General features: G+C 35.5%; 1 protein-coding gene across 1 annotated transcript in view; it reads left to right on the top strand.

The window, feature by feature from the left end:
- Positions 1-15,025, top strand: part of ZC3H7A (zinc finger CCCH-type containing 7A) — a 29,642-nt gene extending 14,617 nt beyond the window's left edge. The window contains exons 10-23 of the mRNA XM_074158335.1: positions 924-1,131; positions 2,134-2,198; positions 2,959-3,151; positions 4,887-5,048; positions 5,685-5,881; positions 6,111-6,208; positions 7,279-7,460; positions 9,474-9,550; positions 10,086-10,219; positions 10,600-10,705; positions 11,216-11,324; positions 12,193-12,326; positions 12,677-12,840; positions 14,096-15,025. Of these exons, the coding sequence (XP_074014436.1) occupies positions 924-1,131; positions 2,134-2,198; positions 2,959-3,151; positions 4,887-5,048; positions 5,685-5,881; positions 6,111-6,208; positions 7,279-7,460; positions 9,474-9,550; positions 10,086-10,219; positions 10,600-10,705; positions 11,216-11,324; positions 12,193-12,326; positions 12,677-12,840; positions 14,096-14,285 (2,019 nt within the window). The 3' untranslated portion in view covers positions 14,286-15,025. The remainder of the gene's footprint in view (positions 1-923; positions 1,132-2,133; positions 2,199-2,958; positions 3,152-4,886; positions 5,049-5,684; positions 5,882-6,110; positions 6,209-7,278; positions 7,461-9,473; positions 9,551-10,085; positions 10,220-10,599; positions 10,706-11,215; positions 11,325-12,192; positions 12,327-12,676; positions 12,841-14,095) is intronic.
- The last annotated feature ends 488 nt before the right edge of the window (positions 15,026-15,513 follow it).

Here is a 15,513-nt window from a genome sequence, read left to right on the forward strand (position 1 = left end):
TTGTAGAATGTCTTTTGGAAATGCAGAAAGTAATTATTTTTAAGAGATCCTAGGATGTTCTGTGAACTGGTCAGGGAGTTGGACTAAAGGTCCAACTGTAGGTCCTGTCCAACTGAAATATTCTATTCTATATTCTATTCTGTATTCTATTCATTGCCATAGTGTAAGCCAGGAGGAAATACAATCTTCCAAGATAGACTGGAGTCTCGTGTGGTAGAAATCTTGAGTGGGTTGTAGGCTAACAACTTGGGCAACAGAGGGAGTTTCGTGTTGGCCAAGCTCCGTGCAGACCAATTTGGTCAGCCTCCAGACAAGGGGGGAGCTTCTTGGGGAAACAGGGAGGAGGGAGGGAAACTTCCCCGTTGGTAATGTCCTTAACAAAGGTATGCAGAAGGATATGCTATTTTCCAAGGGGGGGGAAAAAAAAGGTGATATGGCCTTTGCAGAGCATGGTATCATTTGATTACATCTGAGGATTTATTTCAAAGCTAACTCTTAACTCTTTACTGTACTGCAATTTGAATTATGTTCTCTTTATTTAGAAAGAATCATGTAGATTTCTGACTCTTCCCTGTTGTCTTATGTTTTTAACATAATTGGAAATTCAGCTCTGATCTGATTCATAAAAAAATCCACCTGTGTTAGTAAGTTAATGAACTTCAGCTAACTGAACCATTAAAGTGGTGGATTCATGGATAATTACTTGCATTAGGGTGTTGTTTAGGGTTTGATGACTGTAGTTCTCTAAATGTACTTAGCTCTGTACAGTACTGTCCAACTGTAGTGTACCTTTATTGTTGCTTTTCAGTAGGTATATAAAAACTTTGCAAAAACTTTAGTAAAAGAAATACTATTGCACATTGTGTTCTTGAGAGGTTTCTTTGCTTTGTGTGAACCTTCTTTTTAAATTTCTTTTTTTCCAGCAAACCACGGGAGCCAGAGGACCTATTCCTGCAGGAAGTGTAGCTCCTAGTGTACCTTTCTCTGCCTCTTTGCTGGGGACACTGCCAGTTAGCGCAGGATTTGTTCCTTCACCTTCTCTTTCAGAAATCTTTTCACAGCCTTTGGCTTCTTCACTGGAAAATTTTTGTTCACCCTTAAGCACCTTTTCAATCAGTGACCCCAAAAGAGGTAAGAAATGAGTCTTAATATTTAACCTTTTATGATGAGAGTTGTGCATGAGGCAACTGGCTTCTCTTTCTAACAAATGAGTTTTCACAACTATTCAGTAATATTTAGCACTTAAATAACGTTTGATCTATGCTCACAATTTTTGAGAGTATTGATAATCAGTGTTGGTTTTACACAGGAATTTAGATTAAAAAAGCTTTTGTTTACTTAGGATCTGCATAAGCATGCTCCAGACTCCCTTTGTGCAGTTTTTCTGCATTTATTGCATTATTTCTTTCAGGTTAATAAGTATAAAGAAGGAACCATATTCTTTCTTTCTTTCTTTCTTTCTTTCTTTCTTTCTTTCTTTTTTTTTTTTTTTTTTTTTTTGTAAAAACAAATGCGTTCTTACAGCTTAAACCATTTCTGATGATTTGGCAATAAGCAAGAATTCTAAAAGGCTAATATAACTGTGTATTACATATTCAGATTCAAACTCTAGGGACTATAATTATGTAGTGAAATCATGTATGTGAAGTAATAAGATATAAATAGCCAGTGAACTAGAGGAGATAAATTAAAGTTTTGTCTCTAATTACCACTGTTACAGGAGCATGCTCTGTTTTGAATGAAGCCAGATTTACAAAATAAAATTAAAAATAGAAAAATCCCCTTAACCCTCTTTCATATCCTCATTTTTGATAGTCAGGTATTGCTTATCAGACTACCCTTTTTGTACTGCACAAGTATCTTCATGTTGCTTCAGCATATGCCTGTGAAGCTGCTGCTGCTGTTAATCAGGTGGTTATATTGAAGAGGATTACCTGGGAATTTTTCATCCCAGATGCTTACAGGGGGCTTTTACGTAATTGAAAAAAATTACTATAGCAAACAAAAAAAACCTTTAGTGTTTGTCAGAAAACCAAACCTTTGATACTTCTACTTCTCAGGAACAGTAAATAATTTTTTGCATAGGGTGTTTTGGGGAACTTAAATAATTAAAACTTCTTTTTATTCCTTTAGACCTCTCAAGTTCAGCTTCTAGGGATGGAACACCAACACTTAGCAGCAATAATTCCCCATTGTTTGTAAGTGTTTTTCATGTTTTCTTTCACATCAGTTCAAATGTTAACGTCTTGAAGTCTTAACGTTGATCTTAATTTTTACAGTAGAAGCTTCTATTTTTAAAAAATTGCGCTTTTGCCATTAAAATATGATTCTGGCTTGGAAAACAGTTGTACAGTAGTTCACAGCAATAGTAATTGAACACCAAAAAAATTTACGAATGTTTTATATATGCAAACTTTGGCTACTGTCATAGCCACTTTTCCATTCTGAGGAACTTGCTGTAAAATACTGTGGAAGTGTAAAATAATCAACCTAAGAGAGAGAAAATCTCTTACAGTCTGAGTGCCAAACATTAGAAATCCTGGAGAACTGTCTGAGTACAGGAACAGAGCAAAGACTGCCTCCTGTCTGGGAATCCATCTGTTCTCTGTGTTCTAGTCATGCTGTATGTTTTCAGTCATGCTGCTGGCTGTTGATTTTGTGGGGAAGGGTGGCATGACGGATTGCAGCCTCATGAGCCAGGATGGAGTAATAATTAGCCTGGCAAGTGCCGCTGTACTCTTGTACCTGTTTGGGTTTTGTTATATGCGTAGTCTGCGCTGGGTATTCGGCTTCTGTAAAATCTCTGTGTCCCCTTCTTAGACATGCAGTTAAATTTGTATTATGAATTTTTTGTGTCTAGTCTTTCTTACGCTTTGAAGAATAAATTCAGTGGGTTAAATTTTAATGGTAAATAAATTAAATTATATGGATCAAGTAAAATATGCTTTCTTCCAACAGATAAATGGCCCTAGTAGTTTGTTTGGGTCCGAAAATTACATGGGAATTGCAGGCCAAACTAGAAATGACTTTTCAAATGTTTTTAGCAGTGCAACTGCTAATACACCTGTATCTTCAGCACTTGCGGGAAGAAACCCATTAGAAGGCACACATGAGCTGCGACAGGCCTGCCAGTTATGTTTTGTCAAAAAAGGTAAGGGGCTTTTGGACTCAATTGGGTTGATTTTTTTTTTTTTTTTTTTTTTTTTTAAATAAGAAGCATATATTTAAAATTTTAGTGTTCTTAAGTTAAAATACTGTTGGCTTCTAAACTATGTTAATCCCGACTTGTTCTTTGCAGATGTAGTACAATCTTATGATTAAGGAACTGGTAAAATGTTTCAGCATCTATTTTATCTCCTTTCTTCTTGTCTTTATTTCTTGTCCTAATAGATTCTTGATTCCTAAAACCACCACAGATCACCACACGCTTTCCCCAACCTCTAGGTGTACTGTGTAAGGTCGTTCACATTCTGTATTCGCTTTCCTCCCAACCCCCAGGGTACTGTGAAGAATGACACCTTTGCTCAAGACTAAAAAAAACTTGCAGTACTCTCTCTGATTGGCCATGGGGAATTGAACCGCAGTTCAAAGTACCTGGTAACCTTCACATCCCATCTGTTTTACTGTTCTTTCAAACTAATTCTAAATCATAATCCTGAGGCTTCCAACCCTTAGTAATCATTAACTCCACTGTATTGACTCGAAGGATCTTAACCAGTATTGGGCTTTAATATAACTAATCTTTTAGGCCTGAGCTATTGCTGTTAAACGGAGCCGTATTCTAGAGGCAGTAGGTTTTATTAAGACTAATCTTAAAAATAAGCATTGCCTTTCAAGTCATAGGTGTCATTGATACTGATATACTAATGAAGTGCAGTGTAGTAACGGATCTTATAAAGAATTGTATCGAGACATTTAGGGGATGACTCCTGTAGTTTTGAAAACTTTTATATTAGTTTAAAATTATTTTAACAAGAAAAATCCATAAAATGATGTTTGAAAAACCATCAAACATGTTCTGTTAAAAGTAGGAGCGATAAAATGTTGGTGGAAGTACTTAGCACATTTCTATCTTGACTATTTGTATCAAAGCATCTATTTCTTCTGTTTCTTTGCATCTCTATCAAAGCCTTTAGGTGGCTCCTGCTACTACCATCTACTTTTGAAATTGTACTGTTCCATCAGCTTCTTGTCCAGGGAAACTGGGTCACGCTCTTGTTTTTGTAGTCCCTTAAATAGAAAAATTCATTGAGCGTTGCTCGTCTTCAGAGTCTTTCCCCAATTTCTTCATTTTAGTGGTAATGTAATCTTCGCTGTCATCCTAAAGACAGAGTTTAAAGCTAAGCATATTTTTGTTTCCAAGCCCACAAAGTGGGATTGGCGTATATATTTTTGGTACGTGTGTACTTTTTGCCTAGTGTGTTTTGTCTCTGAACATAGTAACTGTTCTGATACAATAAAAGTTGAAGGTTAAGAGAGCGATTTACTGACCCTTGGAATTTGTCCTCATTGACTTACTATAAAGAAGCAGTTTAAGTTTTAAATTAATGTTATGGAAACGTATACTCTGGAATTTGAAAAAAGGCAGCAATTTGATGCTGTCCCACAGTAATCTTAAGGTTGTAACACAGCATCCGTCCCCAAATAACTTGTGGGGATGTTTTCTTGCCAAGACTGGTCCTTTTGTAAGTATTCATTTTTTTTCTGTTCTGCTCAACATAGCTGTTAATGACTTCTGGTTCTTCAGAGTTGCTGGTGCAAGTAGGAATTCTATACAGTGTGTTCATGTATTTTGCTTTTGGGCTTATGTGCCAGTCTGTGTATGGAAATGTTAAAAGTATGCTGCAATTTATGCAAATATAAGCAATTTTCTGTGATTGTTACAGGTCCTAAATTATTGGATTACGCTTACCATCCCAATTTAGAACATAAATGTAAGAAGGATATTCTAATTGGTAGAATAAAAAACTCGGAAGATAAATCATGGAAAAAAATACGTCCAAGACCAACAAAGACACAGTACGTGGGACCGTATTATATTTGTAAAGGTAGGTAGTAAAATGTTAATGCCTATACTCAAAGTCATATAATTTAGCTTTTCCACAGTGAAGTATAGAATGAGTTTTTATTCTTGCTCATGGGAGCTTGAGAAGGAGGTTCACTGGGTTGTTTATGTTTTCAGAGGCTGAAAGGAGAGCTATGTTTTGACTATTAATATGGTTAATTAGAGAACATGGACTGTACTTCTGTATTGTTCTTCATCATGAATAACTTTGCTTCCGAGTGCTGGGCTTTTGCTGTTCAAAACAACAAAAAAACATTCTTGTTAGACTTCTGCAGTGTGAAACTCTACTTATGATGTAAACAAGGTGACTCATGGATTAATTAAGAGCTTTACCTGACTGTATTTAAGCAAAGGGTATTCTGGTTTCTCAGCATTGTTACCTTAGACTAGAAAAGGATAGTTGGTAGAGGTGTGCATCAGCCTTTCTGAGGAGTTTCACATTTTCAGCAAGTCATTCAGCATAAGGTTTTGCTTCTGTCTGCTAGACCTAAGTGACCCACTTGTAACAGATGTAGTTTCTTCATTAGAAACATTTGAAATGGAGATAGTGGAAGTTTTAAGATGAATTTCCAATAAAAGGTATGTAAAAGCAATGTCCTATTCAATGTTATCACTTTAGATGTTGCTGCTGAAGAGGAATGCAGATATCCAGGTCATTGCACGTTTGCGTATTGCCAAGAGGAGATAGATGTGTGGACACTGGAGCGCAAAGGAGCCTTTAGTCGAGAAGCTCTTTTTGGAGGAAACGGAAAGATCAACTTGACTGTGTCTCGACTCCTTCAAGAACATCATGGATTATTTATGTTTCTTTGTGAGGTGCTGCTTTATTTCTAATGACACAATAAAAATGATAATAAAATTACCTGGAAAGAAACGCTTTGGTTCATGCATGACCATTTTGTAAACTTTGAAATGCATGTTCAATAATACTCTGTCTAGCTTTAGATTAGAGACTAGTTGAAGTCTCTGTTAAACTCTTTAAGGTAAGATATATTTTTAAATGTATAAAATACATACTCTATAATTACCTGTGTTTGTATTCCAGAAATGTTTTGATCACAAACCCAGAATAATAAGCAAAAGGAACAAGGATAACTCATCTTCTTGTTCTCACCCTGCTATGCATGACTTTGAAGATAACAAGTACGTCTGAAATACCATCTCTTTCTTTAAATTTCAAATGAAAAGCAAAGGTTCCAGGGCATTTCTTAATATTGACTTTCATTTCTTACCTGTTGATTAAATTTTCTTCCTTGCTAAATGACTGTTATGCTTTGGCAGTATTGATAAGACAAATTCATTGAACAAGGATTGTCTCATATAACTAAATGGAAAGTGAACTGTTTCTTTATCAGTGCATTCAGAATTACTGTATCCACCCTCATGTTTGAGTCTTACTGGTTTTGGTGTCAGTTTGTTAATAGCTTATTTACCTGGTGAGCTGCATTGATGTAAATAGGTGTGTTATTAAATTAATATAGGAATTCATAAGTTTGCTCTCTTTGATCTGTTTTGCTTATTTTGCTGTAATTTTAACTCAGATAAGAACAGGTCTACCTTAATTACTCGGTCTGAAATAGACAATAGTTCTTATGAATTCAGTTGATTAAAAAAAAAAAGTGTGAGGAAAGTGTCTTTAATTACTCTTTGAAAGTTAACAAAGACTTCATAGTGCTAATAGTGTTAAATAAGCTTTGGAGAATTAATAGACTTAGGGTTTTATATGATGGAAACGTAAATGGGAGCATTTTAATTGCTTTGTTTGTACTCCACTTCCCTATATTGAGGAAACACTGCAGCTATAAAAGCCAGGCTGTTACTGTGATGCATCAACTTTTCTTTAATAGTGCTCTTCAAACATAAGTACTTACTCTTTTATATTTAGATCAGGATATGTACTTGAAAGTGGACATGATATGCTTTCCCTCTTGGAGATCAGTGATCCAGCTGGATTAAATTCAGTAATGCTTTGCAGAAGGGGGACCTCTGGATTTTACAAGAGTACTGTTCCGTGATGTTGATTTACTCATCCTAGAAATGATAATTAGATGGTACTTCCTTCTGGAAACTCTTTTGGCTTTCTGATTGCAAGTAAAAAAGTGTTATAAAGACATTTGAATAAGCTGTGATGAGGGATGGTTATTTTATGTGTTTTTCCACACATGAACAAAGTCATTTTAAGGAATATCTAAAAATGACTGTCTTCAAAACAGGTGCCTTGTCCACATTTTGCGAGAAACTATGGTGAAATATTCCAAGATCCGCCCTTTTCAAGTTCGATGCCAGCTTGACCTGTGCAGACATGAGGTGCATTATGGCTGCTTACGAGAGGATAAATGCTTTTATGCTCACAGCCTGGTAGAGCTTAAAGTCTGGATAATGCAAAAGGAAACAGGTACGTTTTTACTCTTCATTGTAATGCCACTACTTCTTGTCTCAGCTCCCTTCTGAAATTAGCAACTTGGGATCAGTGCGTTCATTTACAATTTGCTGGAATCTTTCATACAGCATATTCAATAAACAGTAATGTAAATATGATAAAAAGTGTTGAGTAGGCCACTAGCTATTCAAAATTAGGAAGTTTTTGATAATAAAACCTGTCAAAACTGCTCATTATGATACCTTTTTTTTTCTTGAAATAATACTAGAAGTCTTGAGCAGATATTAAATTCAAGTCAAACTTTTTATTTTTAAACCTTCAAAGTTTGGAAGATCTTGATCAAATTCCTTTTTCACAGAGCACTGAAAGAAAAGCTTGAAATTTTTATGCCATTGTTTCCCTCCATCCCCTAGTACAAGAATCAAGGTTTTTCATAGTTAAACCTTTCTTTTCGCTTACTGCCATTCTGAGATTTTTATATAGTGAGCCAGAAAATAAATATTTGCAGATTGCTACTCTGTCTCTGGTTAGTGTAAGTGTTGATAAAAATTAACTGCTTTTCTGTTCTTGGTTACCCAGGACATTTTGGCTGCTTTTTGTTGCTGTGGCTTGTTTTTGTTGGCTTCTTTGAGTATAACAAATTTTACTACTTCATTTCTAGCTGATAGCTTTTGAATTACACGTCTCTGTACTTACAGCCCATTCATTGGTCATGAGTTCCAAACTCTCCGTGACTTTTTGTTTTTATTTAAAAAAAGCAATTGAACTGTTAGCAGGAAATAATTTGTATCACATAACAGTTGCTCATTCTTCCTACCTTGCTCTGTATGACAGCAGTACTGTACATATTAAGTAATCATGTTGGATCATTGCGATACACGGAGGAAAATGGGAAGTGTGGCAATCTCAATGTGTCGCAGTGTTTCTGGCGGTTTTGCCCCTTTATGTCTGATGTATCGTCACCTGTCCCCTCTTTGAAGAAGAGGCTCCTTGTCGCTTCAGCTTTCTATCTAGATTCTCGTACAGGCATACTGACACAAGATGTCATACTGACCTGAAAATTTTGGAGGAAAATAGTCAAATAGAGACTTCTTTGCTGATTTCCTGTTCTCTCTCCTGGGATGAGCCTTTAGAAGCTTCTGTGCAAAAGTAAAACAGTTATTTTCTTACCAGCAGTCCCTACTAAGCCAAGGATAGCAAATAACTTACTGTATAATTCTATTTTGAAGTAAGGATTGGGTTTTCTGAGAAACTTGATTCGCCACAGAAAGCATACTTTTTATTTTATGATATGTTCGTGCTGCCCTCATGTTTAGCCAAAGTCAGTTAAAGCTCAGACTCTGCTCTTTGAAAGAGGTTCCTCTTCTGAGTGTAAGGTGTGGGAAGTAAGGGAATGCTGCCTCAGGAAAGAAACATTTTACCCGCCCTCAAATCCAAACACAAATGACAGTCTGTATTTGTGTGAAATTAGAGCAGTAAATATTACAGTGTGTGTGAACAATATACAGCTCTGATAGGAACCTTAGCCAAAGTATTTATAAGAATTTTTTTTTTTTCTGAAACAAAACATAATTAACAGGGCTTGTTTAAAGTTTTGTAAAGAGGGCAGGGGGAATCTAGTGTCTGTCAGCTTGCATTTTGGATAGTTTTTCTGTGGTCCATAATACAACATAGCTTTTCTAATTAGATTATCATTAGAGGTTTATTACATTATGTTTAAGTAGATATTTGAAGATGCATCTCATTTGAGCAATCTGTAATTTAAAAAAACCTTTCTGTTTGCTTTTCAATGTGATGATATATACAGTATTTCTGTTTTGGAGGCTCTCATGAAATTCTTAAGTGTATATATGTGCGTGTGTATGGATGTAAATGTATATCCACACCCACGAGCGTGTGTATATGTATACAATATATAAAAAGAAAAATAGATAAAAGCTTTGGGGCTTCAGTGATACTCGAGTTTGAGCATGTCTGAAATTCTATAACAGTCATAAGCGCTCAAGAACTTTTTCCCGTCCTTTACAGGTATTTCACATGATACTATTGTTCAAGAATCAAAGAAATACTGGCAGAACATGGAAGCTAGTGCACATGGATCACAGGTAATTTCATTTTTCCATTAAACTAATTCTACAGTGACTTTTGATAATTCTTTTTCTATGTCTGTGTAAAATGTAGCTTATTTTAGAAATTACTTTTTTTAATGCCTTCTTCAAATAATCTCTTTCACCAGGCTTTCTTCAGCTTGCTCCACTTACACTAGAATGCCTGCTTTGCTCTATGCAATTCCTTTTTTCCTTTGCTTATTCTGTCATAGGCAAAACGTAAAGCCTAAATATAATCTCAAAGTCAGCTGCCATAGGGCAATTAATTCTTTCCAATATGTAGGACTTCTGTGTGTTTAGTTTGTATATATTAATCACAACTTTGGGTACATACACCTAAATCAGAAATAAGTTAAATAAAAATGCATTTGTTAAGACAAGTCTAGTTTGAAATTACAAGGCATGCAGTGTAACATCTGCTTCCGGACATGTGTTGCAAATTTTTATCATAGGGGGTAATTCATGATTATGTATGGATTTTTTTGCAGATACAAAATACCTTTTATTGTTGTTGTTATTTTTTTGGCTTAAGATTCTTGGGAACCAAATGAAATACGGATCACTTAATTTGAAGATGAAGTTTGTTTGTGGTCAGTGCTGGAGAAATGGTCAAGTTAATGAGCCAGACAGAAACAAAAAATACTGTAGTGCAAAGGCAAGACACCCGTAAGTAGGACTGAACAATGAAAATTTTGCCACTTTGTCAGCCATTTAAAATCTCTTTTGGGAAACTTTGTTACTGCTTAGGAAAGCGTCACACAAGGAATTAAAAAAACCAAAAACATTGAAGCAGAATACAGTCATCTCTTTGTAGAATGTTAATAATTGGTAATGAGAAACACCTCGTGTTTTGTTTTGTTGTTGCTTTTTTTAATTATCAATTATGTGAAAGTTTCAGTAGATATCTCAGTAGATAGTTTCAGTTAAATCTCATATAGTGAAAGATTTATCAAGAACCTTTCTGAGCTTTCCTGGTTCTGCTTCTGTGTACACAGTGTATCTTTTATTAGGAGTATTTTCTTTCATTGAATGTATCTGGTTTTTAGATGGACCAAAGATCGCCGTGTGGTGCTAGTAATGTCTAATGAACGTAAGAAGTGGATGACCATTCGTCCTCTTCCCGCAAAGAAACAAGTGCCTCTGCAATTTGATGTATGTTAACCTAAAACTAACATTTTAGTTGAGAAAGTAGGGTATCTGGAAAACACTGGTAATTGGGCTGGTTTCATCAGTTCTGCAGAAATTCCCATGGGGGCTGGTGGGAATACATTAATAGTGTTTCTACAGAGTTCAGCCTTAGAAAAGCACTGATCTCACGTGTTATTACTTAAATCCTTTCTCATCAGTGAAAGTTAGTAACTTTTTAACTGATTTAACTAAGTCCTTACTATTTCCAGTAAATATTTCAGAAATAGTTTAATCTGTGGTCGGATAATGTGGTAGGAGGCAAAAAGCAGTCATAATACTTGCTTCCAGCAGTTTGCTTTTTCTAACTACAATATATGAGTTTTTTATAAAATAAACATGATTTTATTTTTCATGTGATATGAATGTCTGTGTGGGAGGGGAAACACTAGCCAAGACTGAAAAAACCCCCCATTTTCTACTATTGTCCATTTTACTTTATATTCATAAGGATCCTTTTTTTAATTCATGTTCCAGTTGTGCAATCATATTGCTTCAGGCAAGAAATGTCAGTATGACGGAAACTGCTCATTTGCTCACAGTCCTGAGGAAAGAGAGATGTGGACCTATATGAAGGAGAACAGCAGTAAGTAGAAGAGTAAACCTAACATGTTGCAAATCTGACTGTTCTGCTTTTCATTCTTGCTCCTCAATTACTGTTTAATCCACTTACTTTCACTGTCTTTTGTAGTAAATCTTGCAGGTGCTTTTTTTTTAAATTTGAAAAAGCCCAGACTGGGTATTCAAAAACAGTATTGAATACCAATAGCTATATGATATATTTGTTGCTTGATGTGTTTTTTTAACAATAAAGTAGTTTGTATCAATTTTTTTAGATGTTTTTGAAATAGCATATTGATCCATGCAGCAATATTATTTGGTACTTACACTCTGTATTGCCATGTGCACACACTAGGGTTCTGCTACCAGCATATGGGGGCAAGCTATTTGCAGAAGAATTTCCCTCCCTCCCTCAGTGTATTTACTGGGAATTACAATTCACTTTCTGTTATTGACTTGTTATCCCATTAGAGTGTTACTGGGGAGAAATAATTGAAAATTTGAAGTAATAACATAAATGATAATATCATGGTCTGCAAGAAAGCAGACTAAGTTTACCAAAAGCTGTAGCACACTTTATATCAGTACTTAAAAATTCAGATGTTGATACACAGCGGCACAGGTGTTATCGGTACTTTGGGTGCCAGTTCAGAAATGTGCAACATCTTACTTCCCCCTAGATGGGCAGAAATGGCTCTTGGTAAGTAGCCAGAGATTCATATTGCTCTTGGCTCTTATCTCTGAACTGTGTAACTGCCTACATTCTGTCCTTCCTTTTTTCTTCTTACAATAGGTGGGGACTAAATTATGCTTGCAAACTCAGTCATGTATCTAGTATTCTCAAACTCTTGCCTTAATTGCTAATTACTTATTTTAGCTTCTGCTCTCATTAGTTCAAGACTTGGAGCAGTTGTATGACATATGGCTAAAAAGTCAAAAGCCAGAAAAAGGAGATGATGCAGCTGCTCAGGCAAACAAAGAAAATGGGAAGCAAATTCACATGCCAACTGACTATGCTGAAGTTACAGTAAGTAATCATAGGTATAATTCTAGATTCACACGTGGGTTTTTTCGTGGTGTCATCGCCCCCCAGTCAGTAACGTACATTGTTGTTCTTATTTTCTTGGTGCTTCCTTATATCCTAGCTAGCTACACTAAATGCAAATTTTAATTCACACTTGTAAAACAGTTCTTCTGAATCCTCTAAAGCCAGTGGAGATCATAAACTTCAGGTGATTATTTAAATAACTGTGTCTGATTAGGTAAACAACAATTTACAGGCCAACATACAGAAAACATTCAAAATGTATTAGGAGCAGTTCTTTGCTTACAGTATTGAATTCTTAATGTTTTGTTTTCAAATTCCCTGTAAAACAGGTGGATTTTCACTGTTGGATGTGCGGGAAGAACTGTAATAGTGAGAAGCAATGGCAGGGTCACATTTCTTCTGAAAAACATAAAGAGAAGGTTTTCCACACTGAGGATGATCAAAACTGCTGGCAGTATCGCTTTCCAACCGGATATTTTAGCATTTGTGATAGGTATGTGGCTTTTAAGATGTCAAAAATGCTGAAAAATGACAGTTCAGTGTAAATAATTAAGGAGGTTATTTGTCTTGACACACATTGTTTCTAGTATTTCATGCTTTGCATACATCTTTCAACAAGAAATTAAGTAATTAACAGTATTTTAACATGTAGCGTTAGAACTTGCGGAGTGACAAGGTGCCTAATTGTGGAACCAAATGAATTGCTTGTTTGGTTAATAAGGGGTTGCAAGGTTATTGCAGCTGCACAAAAAATTGCTAGTATTATAAAAAGTTTAGTTAGGCAGCTGCATATTAATGACCTGTGGAACACAAGAACAGTACCTAGCAGGTACTTGGAGCTTTAAGGCAAGTGGAAATGTTGTTAGCATCAAAACAAATCTGTTACGATCGAGTAGCTGTTACTGGAAATGATATATGAAAGCGTGGAAGGGAACTTCCAAGACCTGTTGGTTTTCCCCAGTATTGGTTGTATGTTTTGCCACTCCTTTTAATTCTTAAATGCAGCCTGTTTACCTGACTGCAGTAGATTTTTTTGTAAATCTGTTGAAAGTTCTTTCCACTGTTGGAATCTTCTTCAAAGGCTAAAAACTTTGGAATCTGCATTCTGGTGTTAAAGATTCAATTTGTGGGTATGGATACCTTTGTAACTCCATTTCAAGTTAAAGATTTTGATGAATCTGTTAGAGATCTTGAGAAATTGCACAGCATATAAAGCAAGTTATTTTTTTGTTTGCAGTCTTTGCATGAAAGCTTACATGCCCCTTTACTAAATTTTTAGGTAACATCCTAAATGTACTTGATGTTTTGAACGCTAACAAGCCTCGTATATGCAGTGTAAAGTGAATGCAAACTGGCATGCTTATAACAATACAAAAATCCCAGAATAAACCAGATTCTTAAGTCATACTGAGTACTTAAAACCGATATTTAGTTGACAAAGAATAATTAATTAGTTGTATTTTTTAACAGTCGTAGTTCTTTAGCTTAGCAAGTTAATTGATACAGTATTAATTTACCTGATGAAATTAAAGGTTTCAAGCATGAAATGACTCAGAAAAGTAGGAGCATGAAGAACAGAGACCTACATCTCTTGTCCTTTATAAATACTTGACAGCTGGGAAAGGAAAATATTAACTCTGTTCAGCATGTGATTATGTATTTGAAAAACATGACCAGAAGAAAATACCTAGATACAACAGTGATCATGATAATTCTATGAAAACACTATTTGAAATCTGTCTTAACAGATATATGGCTGGTACTTGCACTGAAGGGAACAACTGTAAATTTGCCCATGGAAACGCTGAACTCCATGAGTGGGAAGAACGACGACAAGTTTTAAGAATGAAGCTCAGCAAAGCAAGAAAAGACCACTTGATTGCTCCCAGTGATAATGACTTTGGAAAATATAGTTTTTTGTTTAAAGATTTAAACTAATACTGAGATGACACATACATGTTATCAGCTGGAAGCATAAACCAGAAAAATTGACAATAATCAAAAGCATGTGACAGAAAAGCTGCAGGTTTTCTGCTTTTATTGGCATATATTGTTCCTCCTGAACAGCAAAATATAGTAGATTTAGGGGGATTGAGCAGACCTGTCTATGCTCTCATGAAACAGAGTGGTGATTAAAAAAATCTGAAGTATTGCGTGCTTACTCACCTTCTGTTGGACAGAACGTTAGGAAATAGAAGGGGGGGAAGAGAGGTTATAATGTCTAGGAAGCCCCCTAGTATCAGTCCTTCAGTTGAAAAACTTTAAGGTATCAAGGTATTACAAAACAGAGTGTTATGGGCTAAGAAGAAAATGATGGATGAAAATTCTTCAGATCTTTTAATGGAGAGGATTTGTTTAAAACAAAGTTTGCTACTTATCTATATGTAGGTTGCTAAAAAGGATTTTCTTATTAAAGATTTTAAACAAAATAACCATTTAACTACAATATATGTTGAATGGGTATTTTTTCTCTATTTGTATGTTTCAATATAATTTACTGAAAAAGGATCTTGGGAGGAAAAAACGTATTAATTTTTGAAAATGAAGTAGTTAAAATTCTGTTTCTTGGTCTTTGCTGTTTAAATGATGATTTTGAAAGATTACACTTGTATGTCAGTATTGTGTATTATTGTATGGACTAATGTTGCCTGTAATAAAGAGAACTTTACACAAAGCTGTTTTCTGCATGTAGCCTCTCAGGATTGAGATTTTGTAAAAATAAACAAACAATGATTTACCTGTTAGCAAGAGCTTGAGCACCTGTAGCTAAAAAATTAGTAAGTTGGTATTTGTGTCTCCAGCTGCTTGTTTGCAGTTTTCTATATTGTCATTAGCTCATGTGCATCACTAAAATAACAAAAATGGCCAACTAACTTGTGAAGTAGACAAGCATTTTGGAGCTACGTGGTGCTGGGACATGTTTTCAGCCTTTTGACTTGAGCATGAACCACCACCTCAGCTGGGAGGCGGGTGGTACTTCAAATTCCATTTGCTGCAGCCAGCAGGAAACGGAAAAGCATCCACAGGTGGAGATGACTTCTGACTGATGAACCTTTGGGCTTTACAGTCACTGGAGCTTCTCCTGCATTTTGGCTTCTCTACGGTGGTGCTTTCAGCTTTCTTTGTGTGTTCATTTATTTTTGGGTTTTTTTTTTTTTTTTTTTTT

This window comes from Numenius arquata, chromosome 14 (assembly GCF_964106895.1).
Source record: "Numenius arquata chromosome 14, bNumArq3.hap1.1, whole genome shotgun sequence".
In the NCBI taxonomy this organism is placed as follows: Eukaryota; Metazoa; Chordata; class Aves; order Charadriiformes; family Scolopacidae; genus Numenius; species Numenius arquata.